This window comes from Plasmopara halstedii (genome assembly GCF_900000015.1).
Source record: "Plasmopara halstedii genome assembly, contig: Scaffold_54, whole genome shotgun sequence".
In the NCBI taxonomy this organism is placed as follows: domain Eukaryota; phylum Oomycota; class Peronosporomycetes; order Peronosporales; family Peronosporaceae; genus Plasmopara; species Plasmopara halstedii.
This window is the reverse complement of record NW_020186975.1, coordinates 175843-190525: the sequence shown is the minus strand read 5'-3', so window position 1 is coordinate 190525 and position 14683 is coordinate 175843. Positions and strand designations below refer to the sequence as shown.

General features: G+C 44.4%; 8 protein-coding genes across 8 annotated transcripts; 5 read left to right on the top strand and 3 right to left on the bottom strand.

Moving 5' to 3' along the window:
• Window positions 1-547: 547 nt before the first annotated feature.
• PHALS_11380 (fbox domain containing protein) lies at window positions 548-1775 on the top strand (the record flags this gene model as incomplete). Its single annotated transcript, XM_024724892.1, has 2 exons — window positions 548-621; window positions 698-1775. 2 exons carry the CDS (start codon window positions 548-550, stop codon window positions 1773-1775), a joined length of 1152 nt encoding a protein of 383 aa, XP_024571871.1.
• On the top strand, window positions 1774-2181 carry PHALS_15493 (uncharacterized protein). The gene has a single exon (XM_024724881.2). It carries the CDS (start codon window positions 1962-1964, stop codon window positions 2157-2159), a length of 198 nt encoding a protein of 65 aa, XP_024571870.1. The 5' UTR covers window positions 1774-1961; the 3' UTR covers window positions 2160-2181.
• On the bottom strand, window positions 2181-4442 carry PHALS_11379 (cleavage and polyadenylation specificity factor subunit 3; the record flags this gene model as incomplete). Its single annotated transcript, XM_024724870.1, has 1 exon — window positions 2181-4442. One exon carries the CDS (start codon window positions 4440-4442, stop codon window positions 2181-2183), a length of 2262 nt encoding a protein of 753 aa, XP_024571869.1.
• Window positions 4443-4724: 282 nt separating this feature from the next.
• On the top strand, window positions 4725-8826 carry PHALS_11378 (uncharacterized protein; the record flags this gene model as incomplete). The annotated part of the gene is made up of 16 exons (XM_024724859.1): window positions 4725-5309; window positions 5376-5477; window positions 5545-6225; window positions 6293-6643; window positions 6698-6757; window positions 6824-6895; window positions 6957-7128; window positions 7191-7244; window positions 7308-7395; window positions 7459-7729; window positions 7785-8038; window positions 8101-8215; window positions 8280-8439; window positions 8513-8598; window positions 8671-8685; window positions 8749-8826. The coding sequence occupies 16 exons, from the start codon at window positions 4725-4727 to the stop codon at window positions 8824-8826; spliced, it is 3144 nt and encodes a 1047-aa protein (XP_024571868.1).
• A 45-nt stretch (window positions 8827-8871) lies between these two features.
• Window positions 8872-10861, bottom strand: PHALS_11377 (b9 domain-containing protein 2; the record flags this gene model as incomplete). The annotated part of the gene is made up of 5 exons (XM_024724848.1): window positions 8872-8911; window positions 8967-9833; window positions 9897-10169; window positions 10235-10310; window positions 10417-10861. 5 exons carry the CDS (start codon window positions 10859-10861, stop codon window positions 8872-8874), a joined length of 1701 nt encoding a protein of 566 aa, XP_024571867.1.
• Window positions 10862-10983: 122 nt separating this feature from the next.
• On the top strand, window positions 10984-11701 carry PHALS_11376 (ef-hand calcium-binding domain-containing protein 11; the record flags this gene model as incomplete). Its single annotated transcript, XM_024724837.1, has 6 exons — window positions 10984-11041; window positions 11095-11159; window positions 11223-11237; window positions 11303-11404; window positions 11478-11561; window positions 11624-11701. The coding sequence occupies 6 exons, from the start codon at window positions 10984-10986 to the stop codon at window positions 11699-11701; spliced, it is 402 nt and encodes a 133-aa protein (XP_024571866.1).
• An 86-nt stretch (window positions 11702-11787) lies between these two features.
• On the top strand, window positions 11788-13028 carry PHALS_11375 (adp-ribosylation factor gtpase-activating; the record flags this gene model as incomplete). The annotated part of the gene is made up of 2 exons (XM_024724826.1): window positions 11788-11894; window positions 11966-13028. The coding sequence occupies 2 exons, from the start codon at window positions 11788-11790 to the stop codon at window positions 13026-13028; spliced, it is 1170 nt and encodes a 389-aa protein (XP_024571865.1).
• Window positions 13029-13169: 141 nt separating this feature from the next.
• On the bottom strand, window positions 13170-14660 carry PHALS_11374 (nuclear pore complex protein nup155; the record flags this gene model as incomplete). Its single annotated transcript, XM_024724815.1, has 2 exons — window positions 13170-13252; window positions 13331-14660. 2 exons carry the CDS (start codon window positions 14658-14660, stop codon window positions 13170-13172), a joined length of 1413 nt encoding a protein of 470 aa, XP_024571864.1.
• Window positions 14661-14683: the final 23 nt, after the last annotated feature.

Genomic DNA, 14683 nt, shown 5'->3' with positions numbered 1-14683 from the left:
TTGCCTGCACCCTGAACAATTGTGTGCGGGCGGGGCCCACACGGAGGCCGTCCATGAGGTAGTTTTAAGACTGCATATATCTATAGGTGTTCCTTAATGTCTTCCTACATACTAACTGCAAGTAACCTGTGAAGTATCCTAGATGTTTTCCTATTGGGTGGCTCTCAAGCCATATACCCATCTAGTAGCTGTGGTGTATGCCACACCACAACTCCCTTGGGAGAGTGACGGGTCACTCTCATGTATCTCCGTTACAACGACGAGTCGCTTGTATAATTTGGCAGTATTTGCTATTACTGTGCCCGACCTCATCCTTGGAAGGGATGAATCCTAACTATTAGACCAACGGTGCATACGAGATGCTGAAAATATTGCAGTTACTATTATAGTTACCATTGCCCATTTAATTTTTGTTCAGCAGCAATAGCACCGTAAAGCTTATTTTATTCATTTTGCGGCGTAGTCGATCAGTACACTGTAGGTAGAAAATATAAAAACTTAATGACATCCTGGATGTTCGAAATTGCCACACTCACTAACACAAATTATGTATCTCGTAAATGGTGTCGTCTGGCTACTACGCGTATACCTGGAGCTATTGCTGTCCATCCCACGTCTACTGTAAGTGCTCCTGGTACTATCAATATCGTCTGTCTATGTCTGTCTTGACTGTAATTACAACAAAACTGCTGTGTAGACTGGAGTTCAACTTAGCGTGGAACCCTTTCGTAATTTTTGCCAACCGAGCGTTACAACGTTTTCTGACATACATCACGAATGCAATGGTCGACAATGACGGTTTGCGCTGGCTGCAGCCTGGAGAGCGTAATGGAGAACGCGTCGCAATCGTGAGTTATCCGCGCTGCGGGAACTCGCTCATGCGTAGCTTACTCGAGAAGGTCACAGGCGTCTACACAGGCTGTGATACCCGTCCTGACCGCTTGCTCAGCAAGGAGCTACAAGAGTATGGAATGAAAGGTGAAGGGGTCGTGGACGAGTCGGTATGGTTTGTCAAGACACACTTTCCTGAACGTGTGGGCTACAAGAGCTTTCCCGCCAAAAAAGCAATTTTGGTTGTGCGTAATCCCTGGGACACCATTGATTCATACTTTAATATGACCCTTACCAATACGCACAACAAAAGCATACACGAATCACAGTACAAGCGTTTTGCAGACAGGTGGGATAAAATGTTACGTAATGAGATCGATGTTTGGATGAAGTTTTATCGCTATTGGACAACAAAAGTAGATATTCCGATTATTGTTGTTCGCTACGAAGACTTGATTCTGCATCGTAAGGAAACGCTTCATCGTGTGTTTCTTTTTTTGACAGGCCGTAAGAATCTAGAAGGCACGGAGTGGGAAAAGCGGATATATGATGTGATAGCCACTGGTGACGAGACTGGGCCGTACAAACCTCGAAGTGGGAAGATTGGCGGGTCTTTTCGGCACTACTCAAAAGAGCAGTTTGAGCACATACTGAGGATAGCAAATTTGCCACTGCGTGGGTTCGGCTATGACCCTGAGACACAAAACTTCCCAACGGAAATATCACTCCCAAAGCGGCAGGTCAAGCCAGGCAAGGAAGGGGCTGAGCTACTAATATCTATTGATCAAGCGATGGAGATTCGCAAGTCAAATGATACGTTTGGTCGTGGCTCGACTTATTTCCGACGAGCGCTTACGGACCCAATCATCGCCAATGACGGCACCGAGCTCAATATGGACGAGGTGATTGCCGCCAGGGAGCGGTTGCATAAAAATAAAGGATAAATACATGAAACAATCAATTCTGGATACCATCGGCATGGTAAACAACTGCGACTACGCTTCACTGACAATTTTTAACAAGATATAGTACCTTCGAAATGATTATCTGAGAAGATATTTCAAGATGAACTTAAGAGAAATGTCAGGGTGACGTAGACGCAGTAGTTTACTAACGCACTCGTTGGAGTCATGTGTAATTTCACTGTATGTTACTTGCGACTCTGCACTCCCCAAAAGCCATGTATTAGTGTAATAGATAAAGATTTAACAGATGGAAATGAGAGGTTGAAAGCTCAGTGTGTGATTCTTCAAATTTACAGTTTACATGTGAGCGAGAAATCGATCTTAGTAATGGCATCTTCAGAAGATGAGTGCCAAATTTGTTAGATCATCATTAGTCTCCTCTCTTCATGAAGTAGTAATTGGTTTGAGTGCACCTTCGATGAGTTGGATTGTCGTTTGCAGCTTTTCCTTGAAACCTGAGTCATTACACTCAATTTTTTGCGAGGCATGGTCGACTATTGCATCAATGCCACTTGGTGTTCGCACGTGAATTTTGTTCGTTTCGAAATCCAGATCAACGTCGCCGTATTGATCCTTCAAAAAGCGAAACACAATCAACAAATTTAATGCATCCTGATCGGCTTCACCTAGCTTCTGTGCAGCCATTTCAAGATCACTGCTGGCACACTGTTCTTCAGCTGGTCCAGTGCTCTCATTGTCTTCAGTTTTTATTACAGCTGAAATATCATCTTCAGGCTTTAAAGATTTGTCGTCTTCATCGACACTCTCATCAAAATTGCTTGGTTGCCTCGTATGGTCGTGAGGACAAGCAGCTGTCGGTTGACCACTTAGCTTAAAACTGGCTGGACTTGCCTGCGCATGCATAGCCAGAGCAACCACCGAGTCTGCGATCATGTCAGCCGTTGGTGCAGAAGTCCATTCCACGATGAGTTTCTCGGTGGCACCCTTGGTGACCAAACATCGCGTTATTACCACTTGCTTACACACAACCAATCTATTTTCATTTTTAAGATGCACGACGTCTTCGTACATTTGACAAAGAAAGGTGATAAGCACATCAAAGGAATTGTACTCAAACGGCACGTGTTGCTTTTGTGTGATTTTTCCCGAAATAAGCTTCGTGTACGCCGAGAGATCTTCTTTAGCCATCAAATGTGTCTGAGAGTCCACTTCCACTAAGAGACCGGATATTACCGTTCCATTTTTTGGCTGATCGCTTGCTAAACCCCCGATAGCCTTTGCGATTTTCTCACCCTTAAATTCTAACACGATTTCTTGCATATTGGCTGGCGTCGAAATGGTCGGATGATAAACTTTCGGATCATTAAACTTTTTCATCAGTGCCGATTTCAACCTCATCATCTCGTTCTTTTCTCCGTGAACTAGCACAATATTGGGTGGTGTAAGTTTTTCTACAAACCCACTCGTGCCCACAAAGTCGGCGTGTGCCGAGAAAGAGATATATTCTACCGTGCAATTCATGGGAATTATTCGGCCATCTAAGGCTGCAATCTCTGTCGGCTCGGAAAGTATCTTTTTGGCTAGTGTACCTTCAACAACATAGCCAGGGATTAGACAGGCATTACGCTTGTCCGAGCACCAACGCTCGAACAGCTGTCGTGAAACACCACTCTGAAGCATGCCCGGACTAGCCATCACGACGGACGGACCGGAATCGTCAAAATCATCCATACTTTTCAGATTTGAGATATGCTCAAATTGAAACGGATTCGAAATAGCAATCTGCTTCCGAATCCGATCATTCATCATGTTGATGTACGTTTGGTACACACGCAGTGCTTTGGCAGCAAGCTTGGACGCAAAGTAAATGGGAATATCCTGTAAGTCTGGATGTGAGCGCCAATGCTCATCGAGAATCAATAGCAGTTCCTGAGTACGTCCCAGTGCAAAGACTGGAATCAAACAGCGCCCACCACGACGCACCACAGCCTCAACTTGTCCAGTAAATCGACCCTCGCGCTCCACAACGGACTGGTGTACTTGTACACCATAAGTAGACTCTACAATAAGCACATCGGGTGAACAAGCCGGAAGCTCAGCAGCCATGAGATGGCGATCATTCTCAAGAGAGTAGTCTCCTGTATAAAGCACCTTAACACCCCCAATCTCGATTAAATACATGCAGGCACCAAGCACATGTCCAGCATTGTAGGGCGTAAACTTTATGCCATTGTGCATCATTTCCTGATGAAAATCGATGATTTCGACCTTCGAGACGCAATTATTGAGATCCTTATCATCATAAATTTGGTCGTCTACTGAAATATTCGAAACGCGTAAAAAATCGCGTAGCATCATTTGCATCACAGCCTTCGTAGGATGCGTCATGAACACTCGACCTTTAAAATTTGTCTTTTCGGTAAAGTGTGGTAGAGCAGCCACATGGTCGATATGGAAATGCGTGATAAGGAGCAAGTCAATCTCCTCAGCCTCTACGCCATCAAAGAAGGGTAGACTGCCGTGACCAGAGTAACCTGGGTGCACACCACAATCCAGCATAATAGTCTTTCCTTTAAATTTGAGAACGATGCATGATCGACCGACTTCGTTTCCAGCGCCCAAAGGCGTGATGCGCATGATGTGGCGCTCATCCGCGGCCTCCTCGGCCAGTCTTCGCTTCGACATGGTTTTGTGATTTTTTTAAATCTGAAGAAATATGTTAAATGCGTACTGCAATCTACACTTATTTCTTTGTGATGACAACCTCATAAAAGAACAGTATCATGTAAATATCACATTTGCTCCGGTGATATATTACTTTTGAAAACCCTCGCGTGCGTTTCTATTGTGAAGCCACTACCAAAATGTCTCATTTGTAGTGTACACCTTCAAACTTAATATTCTTCATATTTTGCTGAAGGCTATTACGTTGAAGTGCGCAAACAAACCTTCTAGCACCGAAGAATTATGGAGACATCTGGACGCTATAAGCGCGCGATAGACAATGAGGAGTATCACGAGTCAAGTCGCGCGCCGCACAGAAATGAAAGTATTAGTCCACGGATATCGGGCGTGCAAAAGGCCTCAAGCTGCCATAAAGATACACCAGGCGCTGAATCTGATCGCGGTCGCGTCACAGGCGCAGTCAAATGTCGCCGCTTGGGTTCGGACTCGAGTGAATCTCCAACACCATTAACTATCAAGCTTACGGCATTTTCTGGTCATGTGTCACCTGCGCGACAGTTTGTGGGCGGATCAGGCGGCAAGGCGCCGACAGAAAGCGGGCCGCACGAATTAAATGTTTCCGGCGCGCAAGGCCAAGTCATACATTCTTTTGAAGTTACAAAAAATCAAGGCGGACCTGCAATGTCCACATCGACGGGTATACTAGGATGTTCTTTGAAGCAAAACAGCCCATCCGTTTGTTCAAGCAGACAAGATGGGGCCATTATTGCATCGGAAGGGGGGCCAGGAGTCTTACCAGTAGGTACTATCGAACAAAAAAATCGCGGTTCCCTCAGAGTTATCGAAACAACCGATCGAAGGCTGACGGTACTAAGGAAGGGAATTTTTCTTCCTTCAAATTTAGATTTTGATTGTCTTCTGTTCACCTTCCAGGTATCGCACTGTTTGGGGAGAAAGGGACTCGCCAACATCGACAGTCCTGTGCTTGAAGCATTACCCACCCCTTTCCGAGTACCTGCTGCTGCATCAACCACTGTAACGTTTTTAATTGTAATGGTAAACGTATGGCATATTAAAAACGTGCTTATATGTTGTTTTGCAGACACCCATATCAAAGCAAGCTATTGCAAAATACCCGTTTCCTATTGTTCAAAAAAGAAGTCTTGAGCTTCAAAATATCGAGCAGAATGCAGAGCCAGCTAAAGGGGCCCAAACACCACGCCAAGATGCAAAAAGAATGCGGAGTAGTTCATCCGATCCGCCAATGCCTTCTATCGAGGTTGATGATGCCTCTAGCGACGAAGAGCTGATTGGTATTCCAGAACCGGATATACCGGATCCAGACATTTCCTTTTCTCAAGAAAAGCTTGGAGATTTATCGGTCACTGAAAACAATTTAGAAGACACAGTTGTGCTAAGACTGTGCGATGGGCTTGCAAACAGCCTAACTCAAGCTGAGCGAAATCGGATGGAGCTGCTAAACTTGTACAATATTGTGCTGGCTCAGCTAACAAGTCCCATCGTATTAGGACGAGATCAGTTTCAGGACGTGTTTGGCGACAATATTCGTGGCGGGATGCTGTCTCATTTGAGTCGTCGGCACTGTTTAATTCACGTCGAAAATGTGCCGAGAGGTGATTTTTCGAAACCTGGAATTAAAGTGCGCGTAGAAGACACAAGCACAAACGGAATTCGAGTAAATGGACGTCAGATGCAAAATGGCCAAATATACGAATTGGAGTTAAACGACATTATCACACTGCTTCGGATACGGCGTGATGAGGTACAATGCTTATTGCAGGTTCATCAGTGGCATTACTCTATGCTCATAACATGATCTCTTCAAACAGGAAAACGTGTCTCTTGAATACAAATTGGTCCGATCTGATCCACAATTGCAGAATAGCAAGCGCAGGCGAAACGTGAGTAGACATGATGGACGATTTGTCAGACCCTGTGATAAGTTTTCGTGCGATTCGCTCGACTTAAGTAATCGTCACGGTCTATCTCCATCTCAGAAATCGAATGAGGTATCTCTCAATTTGGCGCCAGTGCAAGCTGTTGCACAAGAGATGCGCCATCAAATACCAATAAGACCGACTACTCCAGCAGGAGCTGGCTTTACTTCTAAGAAAAAAGAAGAAATGAGAAAGATGGGACCAAGTTTCCAAATTCCTATTCTGTCGCGGAAAATTCAATGCGTAAGTCGACGTGGAAGAAATTAGGCTATGAGTATAACTCGTTATGGCTTGTAGACAATCTTATTTGCCGATCCATACACACAAGATCATTCTGAGGCGAGTCAGCCAATCGAGGTATATTTGCTTCCCAATTACGTTATTGTTGTTTCGAGAAGATTATATTAATGTATAAAAATGCAGGAAGCCAATTTGGACTATCGTGAGGAATTATCCGAAATTTTGTCAGCTTTTACATCGATCCGAGCTTTTGATGTGAGATTTTTTTCAAATCGCAAAAAGCGCAAAACACTTAATACAATCTCAATTTGTGCAGGCTTCATCGTACCATTGCGCTACTTCTGATACAATCAGTGACGCTTTAAATGATGACAGTGATGTGATTATCTACACTGGCGGTGGAGACACGGACCATCTAGTAGTTGAAGGCCCAAACGGGTTTTCAACTCGTTTGGAAAAAAACGATATTTTACAAAGTTTTAGTGAAGGTAAGGAATACAATTGGAAATGTGCGATATGCAGCTTTGATGGCTTGCTAACTGTAAAATAGCAGATCTCATGACGCAAAAACTTATGATAGTTATTGCACCTACACTTGAACCAGGTAATGAAAAGTTAAGTTATAATGAATTTGGTAGATTACCGTAACGTCCGTTTGCGCTTTCAGCTAAATTGCTTGCAGAGTGTGGGGCTCTCCATGTTTGCTTCCTTAATTCCACCAGAAAACACTCGTTGCGAGTTTCTGCTTTTATACGGTTTGTCAATGTGAAGTCTCATGTATAACTTAAAGATGAACATAATGAAACATTTTATGATAGGGCTCTATTTTCTGGATTGCTGAAAGGATATGCCATAAAGAAATGCTACACTTTGGCTGAATTTGTAGCATTGAACGATTTATTGCCTATCGTTCGGCGGGCAGAGCAAATCTGTCAACTGTTACCAATCTCAAATCAACACAACATCGAGATTGGGTCTCAATTTGCAGAAGCAGTGGCGACCGACAGAGATGTGATTTCTTCGCTGAACGCGCCCTTTATTCCTGTTTTGACATCTCATTTTCTCGGACGAGATGTTCAAATTAGACAGGTAAAGCCACTTTTGATTTAATTTATAAAGCAGCATTAAGCTTTTGTGTTTATAGATAAAGAAAGCACTGGCACAGAAGGTTCGTGCTTGCAACCTTTATGGCCCTCCAGGTGTCGGAAAATCATCAATTGCTATTCATATCGCGAAATTGTCGTATCGCACGAGAGGGTATCGAAATGGGGTTCACTACGTGGCCGTGGACAAATTGGTCGAAAGTCTTGATTGCGGCAGTAAATCAAGTAAGCAGATCGACGATCCTCTGCGTAAACTTATTGATGACGTTGGAATTCTTTTGCGCACACTTCCAGAGTAAGTTTGACATCTATGGTAGGATAGCTCTAGTCGAGCTGAATGACGATAATTTTTTTCAGGACGGACCCTTCAAATTACCCAACCACACTTCTCGTTTTAGATGGTTGCGACATTGTGCTTCCTGCACTGGAAGTGTTTCTGATGAATGTTCTTCGCTCGTTTCCCAGCGTTCAGGTATTTATTAATATAGAAGTGCATCGTTATCTTTCATTAGTGATACCATAAATCCATTATCCAGATTCTGCTGACATCGACCGAAAAAGTTCAGCTCGACTCAGCTGAAAATGAGGTGCTGTCAATGGAAGCAATTCATATCGAAGAGCTCGGGAGACTGGATGGTGCGAAATTGTTTTTCAAATTAGCAAAGGATCATTTGACTTTGAGCCAGATTCGACAGCGTACGCTCAATTTTTTTTTTACATAACACTCGATGAAACAAAGTCAATAATGTCTGTCAAATTGGTTTTGAAGATATCCCCGACAGCAGTATCGAAGCGATTTCCAATGACAAGCGAATATTAGATGCCAAAGGCAACCCTTTTCGAATTTTCTGTCTTGTTTGCAATCTCAAAACGAAGACGGCAGATGTTAAGGATACGCATATATAAGCGCTTCGTTGTAAGCAATAGTACCACACATTCTTGGTAATGTAACAATCTGGATTTCAGTTTTGTTTACTAGCTGATTATCAATCGATGCTTTATAAGGAGTTAGCTACGTTTGAAATTTTTCGGGCTCAAAGTGCCGAAGTAGTATACCAAGGTGCACAAGAACTTTGCCGGTAGAGACTGTACGTAATCGACACCGGTCCGACCATGCTGCTCTGAAAATTACGTCGTCGCTTTTAAGTTCGGGGGTGTATCCAAGAATCTGTACATCCAGCTCTTCTTTATAAGTGCCAAGCGGTCGCCACAGGGGAACCCACAATTTGTGCTGACCGGCAGCAAATGGCACTGACACGAAACCGTACCCAGCCACATGCAACTCCATGCTTGAGTCTGCTCGCCACACTTGGAAAAGCAACTTAGGCCATCCTTGAAACGCCGATGTCGCAAAGTGCAAGTCAATCGGGTGAGACCACACAACTACATTTGAATCAGCTGACCATGGTGCTATTGACGGGTAGTCCAATTGCGTTTGGCCAAATTGGTCTCCAGCAATGTGGATCCACCTACCACCATACTCGATCCGCCACTTACAAGTTATGCCCCCATCAGTCCCAAATCCGTGGCCGCTGACAATTTCACCAATTAAATGCACTTCAGGCTGGTAAGCGGGGGGTACATCGAGTTGCGCAATTCTTTGTTGGTGTCGGTCCGTGCTAAATGGATCATCTGAAGCTGGGTAGTTTTTGTCGAACTCTGCTTTGTGTCGACGCAAGGGTGACAACACATTAAGTTGACTTTCTTGGTCACTATCACTACTGCCGGTGCCACCGGGTGTCAATAAGGCCTTATCACTTCTGCCTTTTTCAGATCGAACACGTGATGGAAAATGAGCATTATTAACATTGTTAACATTAGTGGACGAAGACGATTCCTGTTTTGGCTCCAATGTTTTCTCCTCGTAAAATGACTCAATGCGCTTGTTTTGGCTCCTCAATGCTTCGAGATTGTCTGACAATTTTAAATCGGGAATTTTCCACTGAAAGTCACGCATTGTCGGCTCGGCTTTGATATCACTATTTGATAGCGTGAGCGGTTCCTTTTCTATGTTTTTGTCGTAAGTTATGACCTCTTGAATTTGGTCGTCAAGCTTGCGTTTCAATCTGGCCTTCGAAAATTTCTTCTGTCTACAGCAGCAAAAAATTCGTCGGTTTACTAGGTGACCTACGAGCGTGGATTTTACTTTTTACTTTTTCGTTAAAATTGAAGAAGCCTTCTTTTTGTCTTCATTATCGGATTCTAAAAGTGCTTCTTGCTTTTGTTTGCTTGTAATCATCTTCTCAGGCGATGTGGACGGCGCTTTGAAAGCATTGTCAGCTACGTGTGCCTCGTTTCCAGTACCTTCAGCTGTCGCTTTTGTTATAGCAGCATTCTTTTTATTCTTTATTTTGGCTTCACTTCCCTTGGGCTTTGAATTTTCTTCTGATATCCTCGCTAAATTAGTAACATCTGGTGCATTAAAGCTGCCGCAATACGATTAGGCACGCGATATCTAAAAATGCTGACAAGATTTCTTACTAGGTTTTACCAGGCGTAGGTTGCTTCCTTGGCGACGCTAGTTTCTTCAGCATTGCGAAAAGACGCTGTTTTATCACGATCAAACTCTTAATAAACACCGTAATACTTTGGTCTAAAGGCGGTATATTTATGGAGACTCTACTACTCTTGAGTTATTACGCGCTTGCAATTAGTTTCTATTGGTGCGCATACGCAGCGCTTTCCTGCGCTTACGATGTTTGTGCTTGCTCATTTTCTTTCGCCGTTTCTTAAGCACACTGTCTGCAAGGTAGCCGTCCATTTGACGTAAGAGAAAGTCTACATCCTCGTTGATGGCTTCACGCAACGGAAGATTATCGTACAGAGAGCTGAGCATGCCAGACGTATCCCACAAATCCTCCGAGCAGATAAGAACACCTTCTTCATATTCATTGGGCTTTATCTGTAAGGGAAACGACCCTACTTTCCACATGTGTGACGGGTCTGCACGCGGGTACTTGAGCGAGAAGTCTTCCGGCATAGAGAAAGACGGCGTCTGAAAAAGGGTATCGGATGCGCGAGTCGACATGAAGGCACGGTGTGCTGCAGACTCCGACGGGCGCAGTGAGCGCTGGGATGCGTTTAAAGCATAGCGGGCAGCGGCACGTAGGCCCGACATGTCGATAGATGGGAGGCTGGTAGAAGAGGTTGTCACGATATGTTGATTGGCTTAAAATAGACGAACTGGCCATTCCCTATTATGATCCAATTATAGATCTCAACTTCAACGATAAGGTTGCGATGAACAGCGAGGAATTTCTGCACAAGTGTTTTGCGTGGTCAGATCGTGACAACAAAGGTAAAGATTTTGCAGTCCTAACATATCGACTAATCACCATTTTTTATCAAAAGGGTTCTTGTCTGCGCATGATCTTAAATGTGCCGTGGCAGCGGCTCTAGGAGTTCGACCGTCTAAAGTTAGGTCCAAATTTACAGATCATTTAGCTTGCCTACTGATACAACAGTGAAGCTGTTGCTAGCTCAGATTTTTCGGAGTCATGATACTTCTGACCAACAAGAGTTTCGCATTACATTAAACGATTTTGTATCGGTCATGAAGACCAGACTGGTCAGTACGGATTTACTAGAGGATGTTAGGCGAATTTTTAAGGCGCTCGACATAAGAGCTCAAGGGTTTATTTCGCTGCGCAGCTTTCAGCAGGTCAGCAGTCAAGTTTTGCTTTGCTCATTTTAATATCACAATAAATGTTTTTTTATCTGTGTCTCACATAAAGGCGTGCGAGATGGCCCTACCTCTTGGTAAGCATGAAACGTTACTATGCGCTTTCCATGAAGCAGATCGCGATGGTGATGGACGGGCACGTTGGTCTTTATGCCAGCAGTGGCGAGATGTGTACTAAACAAATATGCCATTATTTAGGTGACGTATCAAGACTTTGAGCGGATGTGTCTTCTCGCTGTGCAGATTACCGAAATGTCAAAACCCACTATTCTATAGATACTTGAGATACCAGTTTTCTTCATGTTTGCGCCTTCTCACGATAGAATTGAAGCAAGGCTACATAAAGTATCGATATAATAAAAATGGCAACTTTTGATGCGCAGCAAGAAGCTATTAAGTCTCGACTGTTTGCGGTCTTACGTCGACCTGAAAATGAACAATGCGCTGATTGTGGAGCTGCAACCCCTAAGTATGTAACTAGCATCTTTTTCGTAACTTCACTAAAATAATTAACTTTTATGCTGCGTAATGCTTACCAAGGTGGGCGACTGTAACTTTTGGAGGTTTTATCTGCACGCAATGTGCTGGTGTTCATCGGTCTCTGGGTGTTCACGTATCTTTTGTGCTCAGTGTCATGCTGGACAAGTGGACGGAAGAGCAAGTGAATGTTATGGAAAACAATGGTAACAACAAGCTCAATCAACAACTCGAACGGACTTTGGCTCTGCAGCTTCAGTTAAACGACAAGAGTTTGAAGAAACCCGAGGCACTGACGCCACGACCAGATCGCGAACAATTTATTCGAGCCAAGTACGAAGTTAAGATGTTTTCTGGTGGAGTTGCTTCGACACCTCACCAATCGCCATCTAAACGCAGTATAACCAATCAGGCAGTGCTTAGAACGCACGGAATGGTGGAGTATACTGGTGTTTTGGTAATCGATCTTAAAGAAGCAAAAACAGTTGCAGGTACTTACACTGGTGGGAAATCGGTTTCGTACGTGACTTTCCGTTCGGGTGAGCAAAGTATTAACAGCAAGCGCGTGGACAATAGTGTCAATCCACAATGGAACCAGCAATTGATGCTCTCATGGGACGGCATGTCGCCTTTAGAGGTCGAGCTGTACGACTATAATCGAGTAAATGCTGACCGTAAAATGGGCTCTTTTACAATCAGTGCAAAGCAGCTTTCGATATTACCCGAAGTAGGGGGCACACAAGGCCCATATGAAGATTGGTATATAGTCATCACGCCGAGGGACTGGGCTATAAATCTAAGTAAACATCTAGTTGCTGGAGCGGAAGGTGTCACTAAAGGCCTTTTCCAGGGCGTTACTGGTGTATTTAAGGACCCGATACAAGGAGCTCGAGAAAATGGACTCGAGGGCTTTGCGAAAGGCGTTGGCACGGGTGTCGCTGGCTTCGTTTACCGTCCGATTCAAGGGGTCGGCACGATGGTCAAACACTCGGCACTATCTGTCGGGGTGGGAAAGAAGCACCGCACAAACGGTGGAGGTAACGATGATAATGGCACTTCCGATAGTCAAGACGACGTGCCTACGGGCTCTGTGCGGCTTGCGTTGGCCATGCAGAAATTTAATTGATGTACAAACATGACCATCCGAGATACGTTGTGTAATGTATTTCTCCAGTTAGATCCTACTGCCACCGGTATCCGCGGAGTGGACTGCATCACATATCATGCGGTCGGTCTCGCCTTGTAGGAGTGCTTTTTATATTTATTCCTACATAAACGTTCTAAAATTGATTAGATCACTCTTAACTCGACGAATTTGATCGAGCAATGCCATAGCGTCCCCATTGCCATCTTTAAACAAAACAAACAGAAGTATAGCAAAGATATCAATAAATCAAAAAGCGAACAATGGGAACGACTGCATCGTACCTTGTGATGTGGCACGCAGATCCGTTATAAATCCGTCGCAGAGGTCGACAACATTAGGACAGCACGCTGCAAATTCTGCAAGTTGATCTTTTCCAGCACGTGAAGAAATGACGTGTTTTTTCCAAATTGTGATGATTGCCACCATTGACTGCAGCAAGTGCAGCGTCCACCCTTCGCGAAAAAGTCGCTCAGACTGTTCACGGTACAGCTGTTCATAACAGCTAAGTAATACATGATGCGGCACGCCTACATCCAGAAAAAGCTTGAGCACCCAATTGAACGTTGTGGCGTCAATAGCTGCGGCCGAAGCTACGCTGCCAGTGAATGCGCCTATGCCTGTCGATCGAATGTACCACAGCGAAATCCACTCGAGTACATCAGCCAGAAACCCGACTGGAAATACTAGCTCACCCATACCAGCAGCCGCGCCGCTGTGTCGGTCGTCGTCTTCCCAATATAGAGACTTTCCTAGCCGCAATAGTTTGCACTGCATGCGTCCAATCCAATTGCCACTCTCAAAAGAAGCATTTGCATTCGATCTACTCGACATTGCTGATAGACCAGCCTTTTCGCACTGATCTAAGCGCCATGCGTTGAATGCTGAATTGATTGAAGAAGGAGGCAGCAGGCTAAAGATGATTTTTCGCCACAGACTCGCAATAACGTCGCCTTCTTCTGATTTGCACACGTGAATAATTTGCAGACACTCGGTCCACATGCTGTACTTGGAAGCAAATTGATTATACAAGGTTGACGCATCAAGCAGCTTGAACGTCAGTATCTCCAAGTCTAATTTGCGTGCCTCCAGATCGTCGTTGGGCACCGCGGACGACGTCTCTAGCTCCATTATCTGTTGTTCGAGTGTTTTTAACACACGAACCTGCAGCTGCAGCACATCCAGTACATCGCGTACCTCCTTAATTGCCTCGGATACTTCGCCTACATCTTCCAAACTCTTCAGACAACCCAGTGACTTAGATACATAATACTGCCGCTTGACAATGTCCAAATTCTTTCCAACTATCAAATTTGATGTAGCTGTGAATTCATTTTCACCTACAGTATCCTCGTGAGCACGAGCCCACCAGATTTTTGCAGCCAAAAGATATCTGTGTTGGTCCATGTGAAGCTTGATAAGGAGATCTTGGTCCTTGTGTTTTAAAAATTCTTCGATGTACGGGGAGCGGATTGACGTCAACAGGTGCGAGTGGCCACGTTCATAAAGCCATGTGTACAATAAATTATGAAAGCTCTCGTCATCAGAAGTCAGCGCAAATTGAAATAATTCTTCAACGTACTTTGTTCTCAATTCATCCTCCAGCGTCACCATTTCCTCGACAGCCTGTGGACTTG

Bases quoted from the DNA above. Each gene is read 5' to 3' on its own strand.
- PHALS_15493 (XM_024724881.2), top strand. From the start codon at position 1,962: ATGTGTAATTTCACTGTATGTTACTTGCGACTCTGCACTCCCCAAAAG.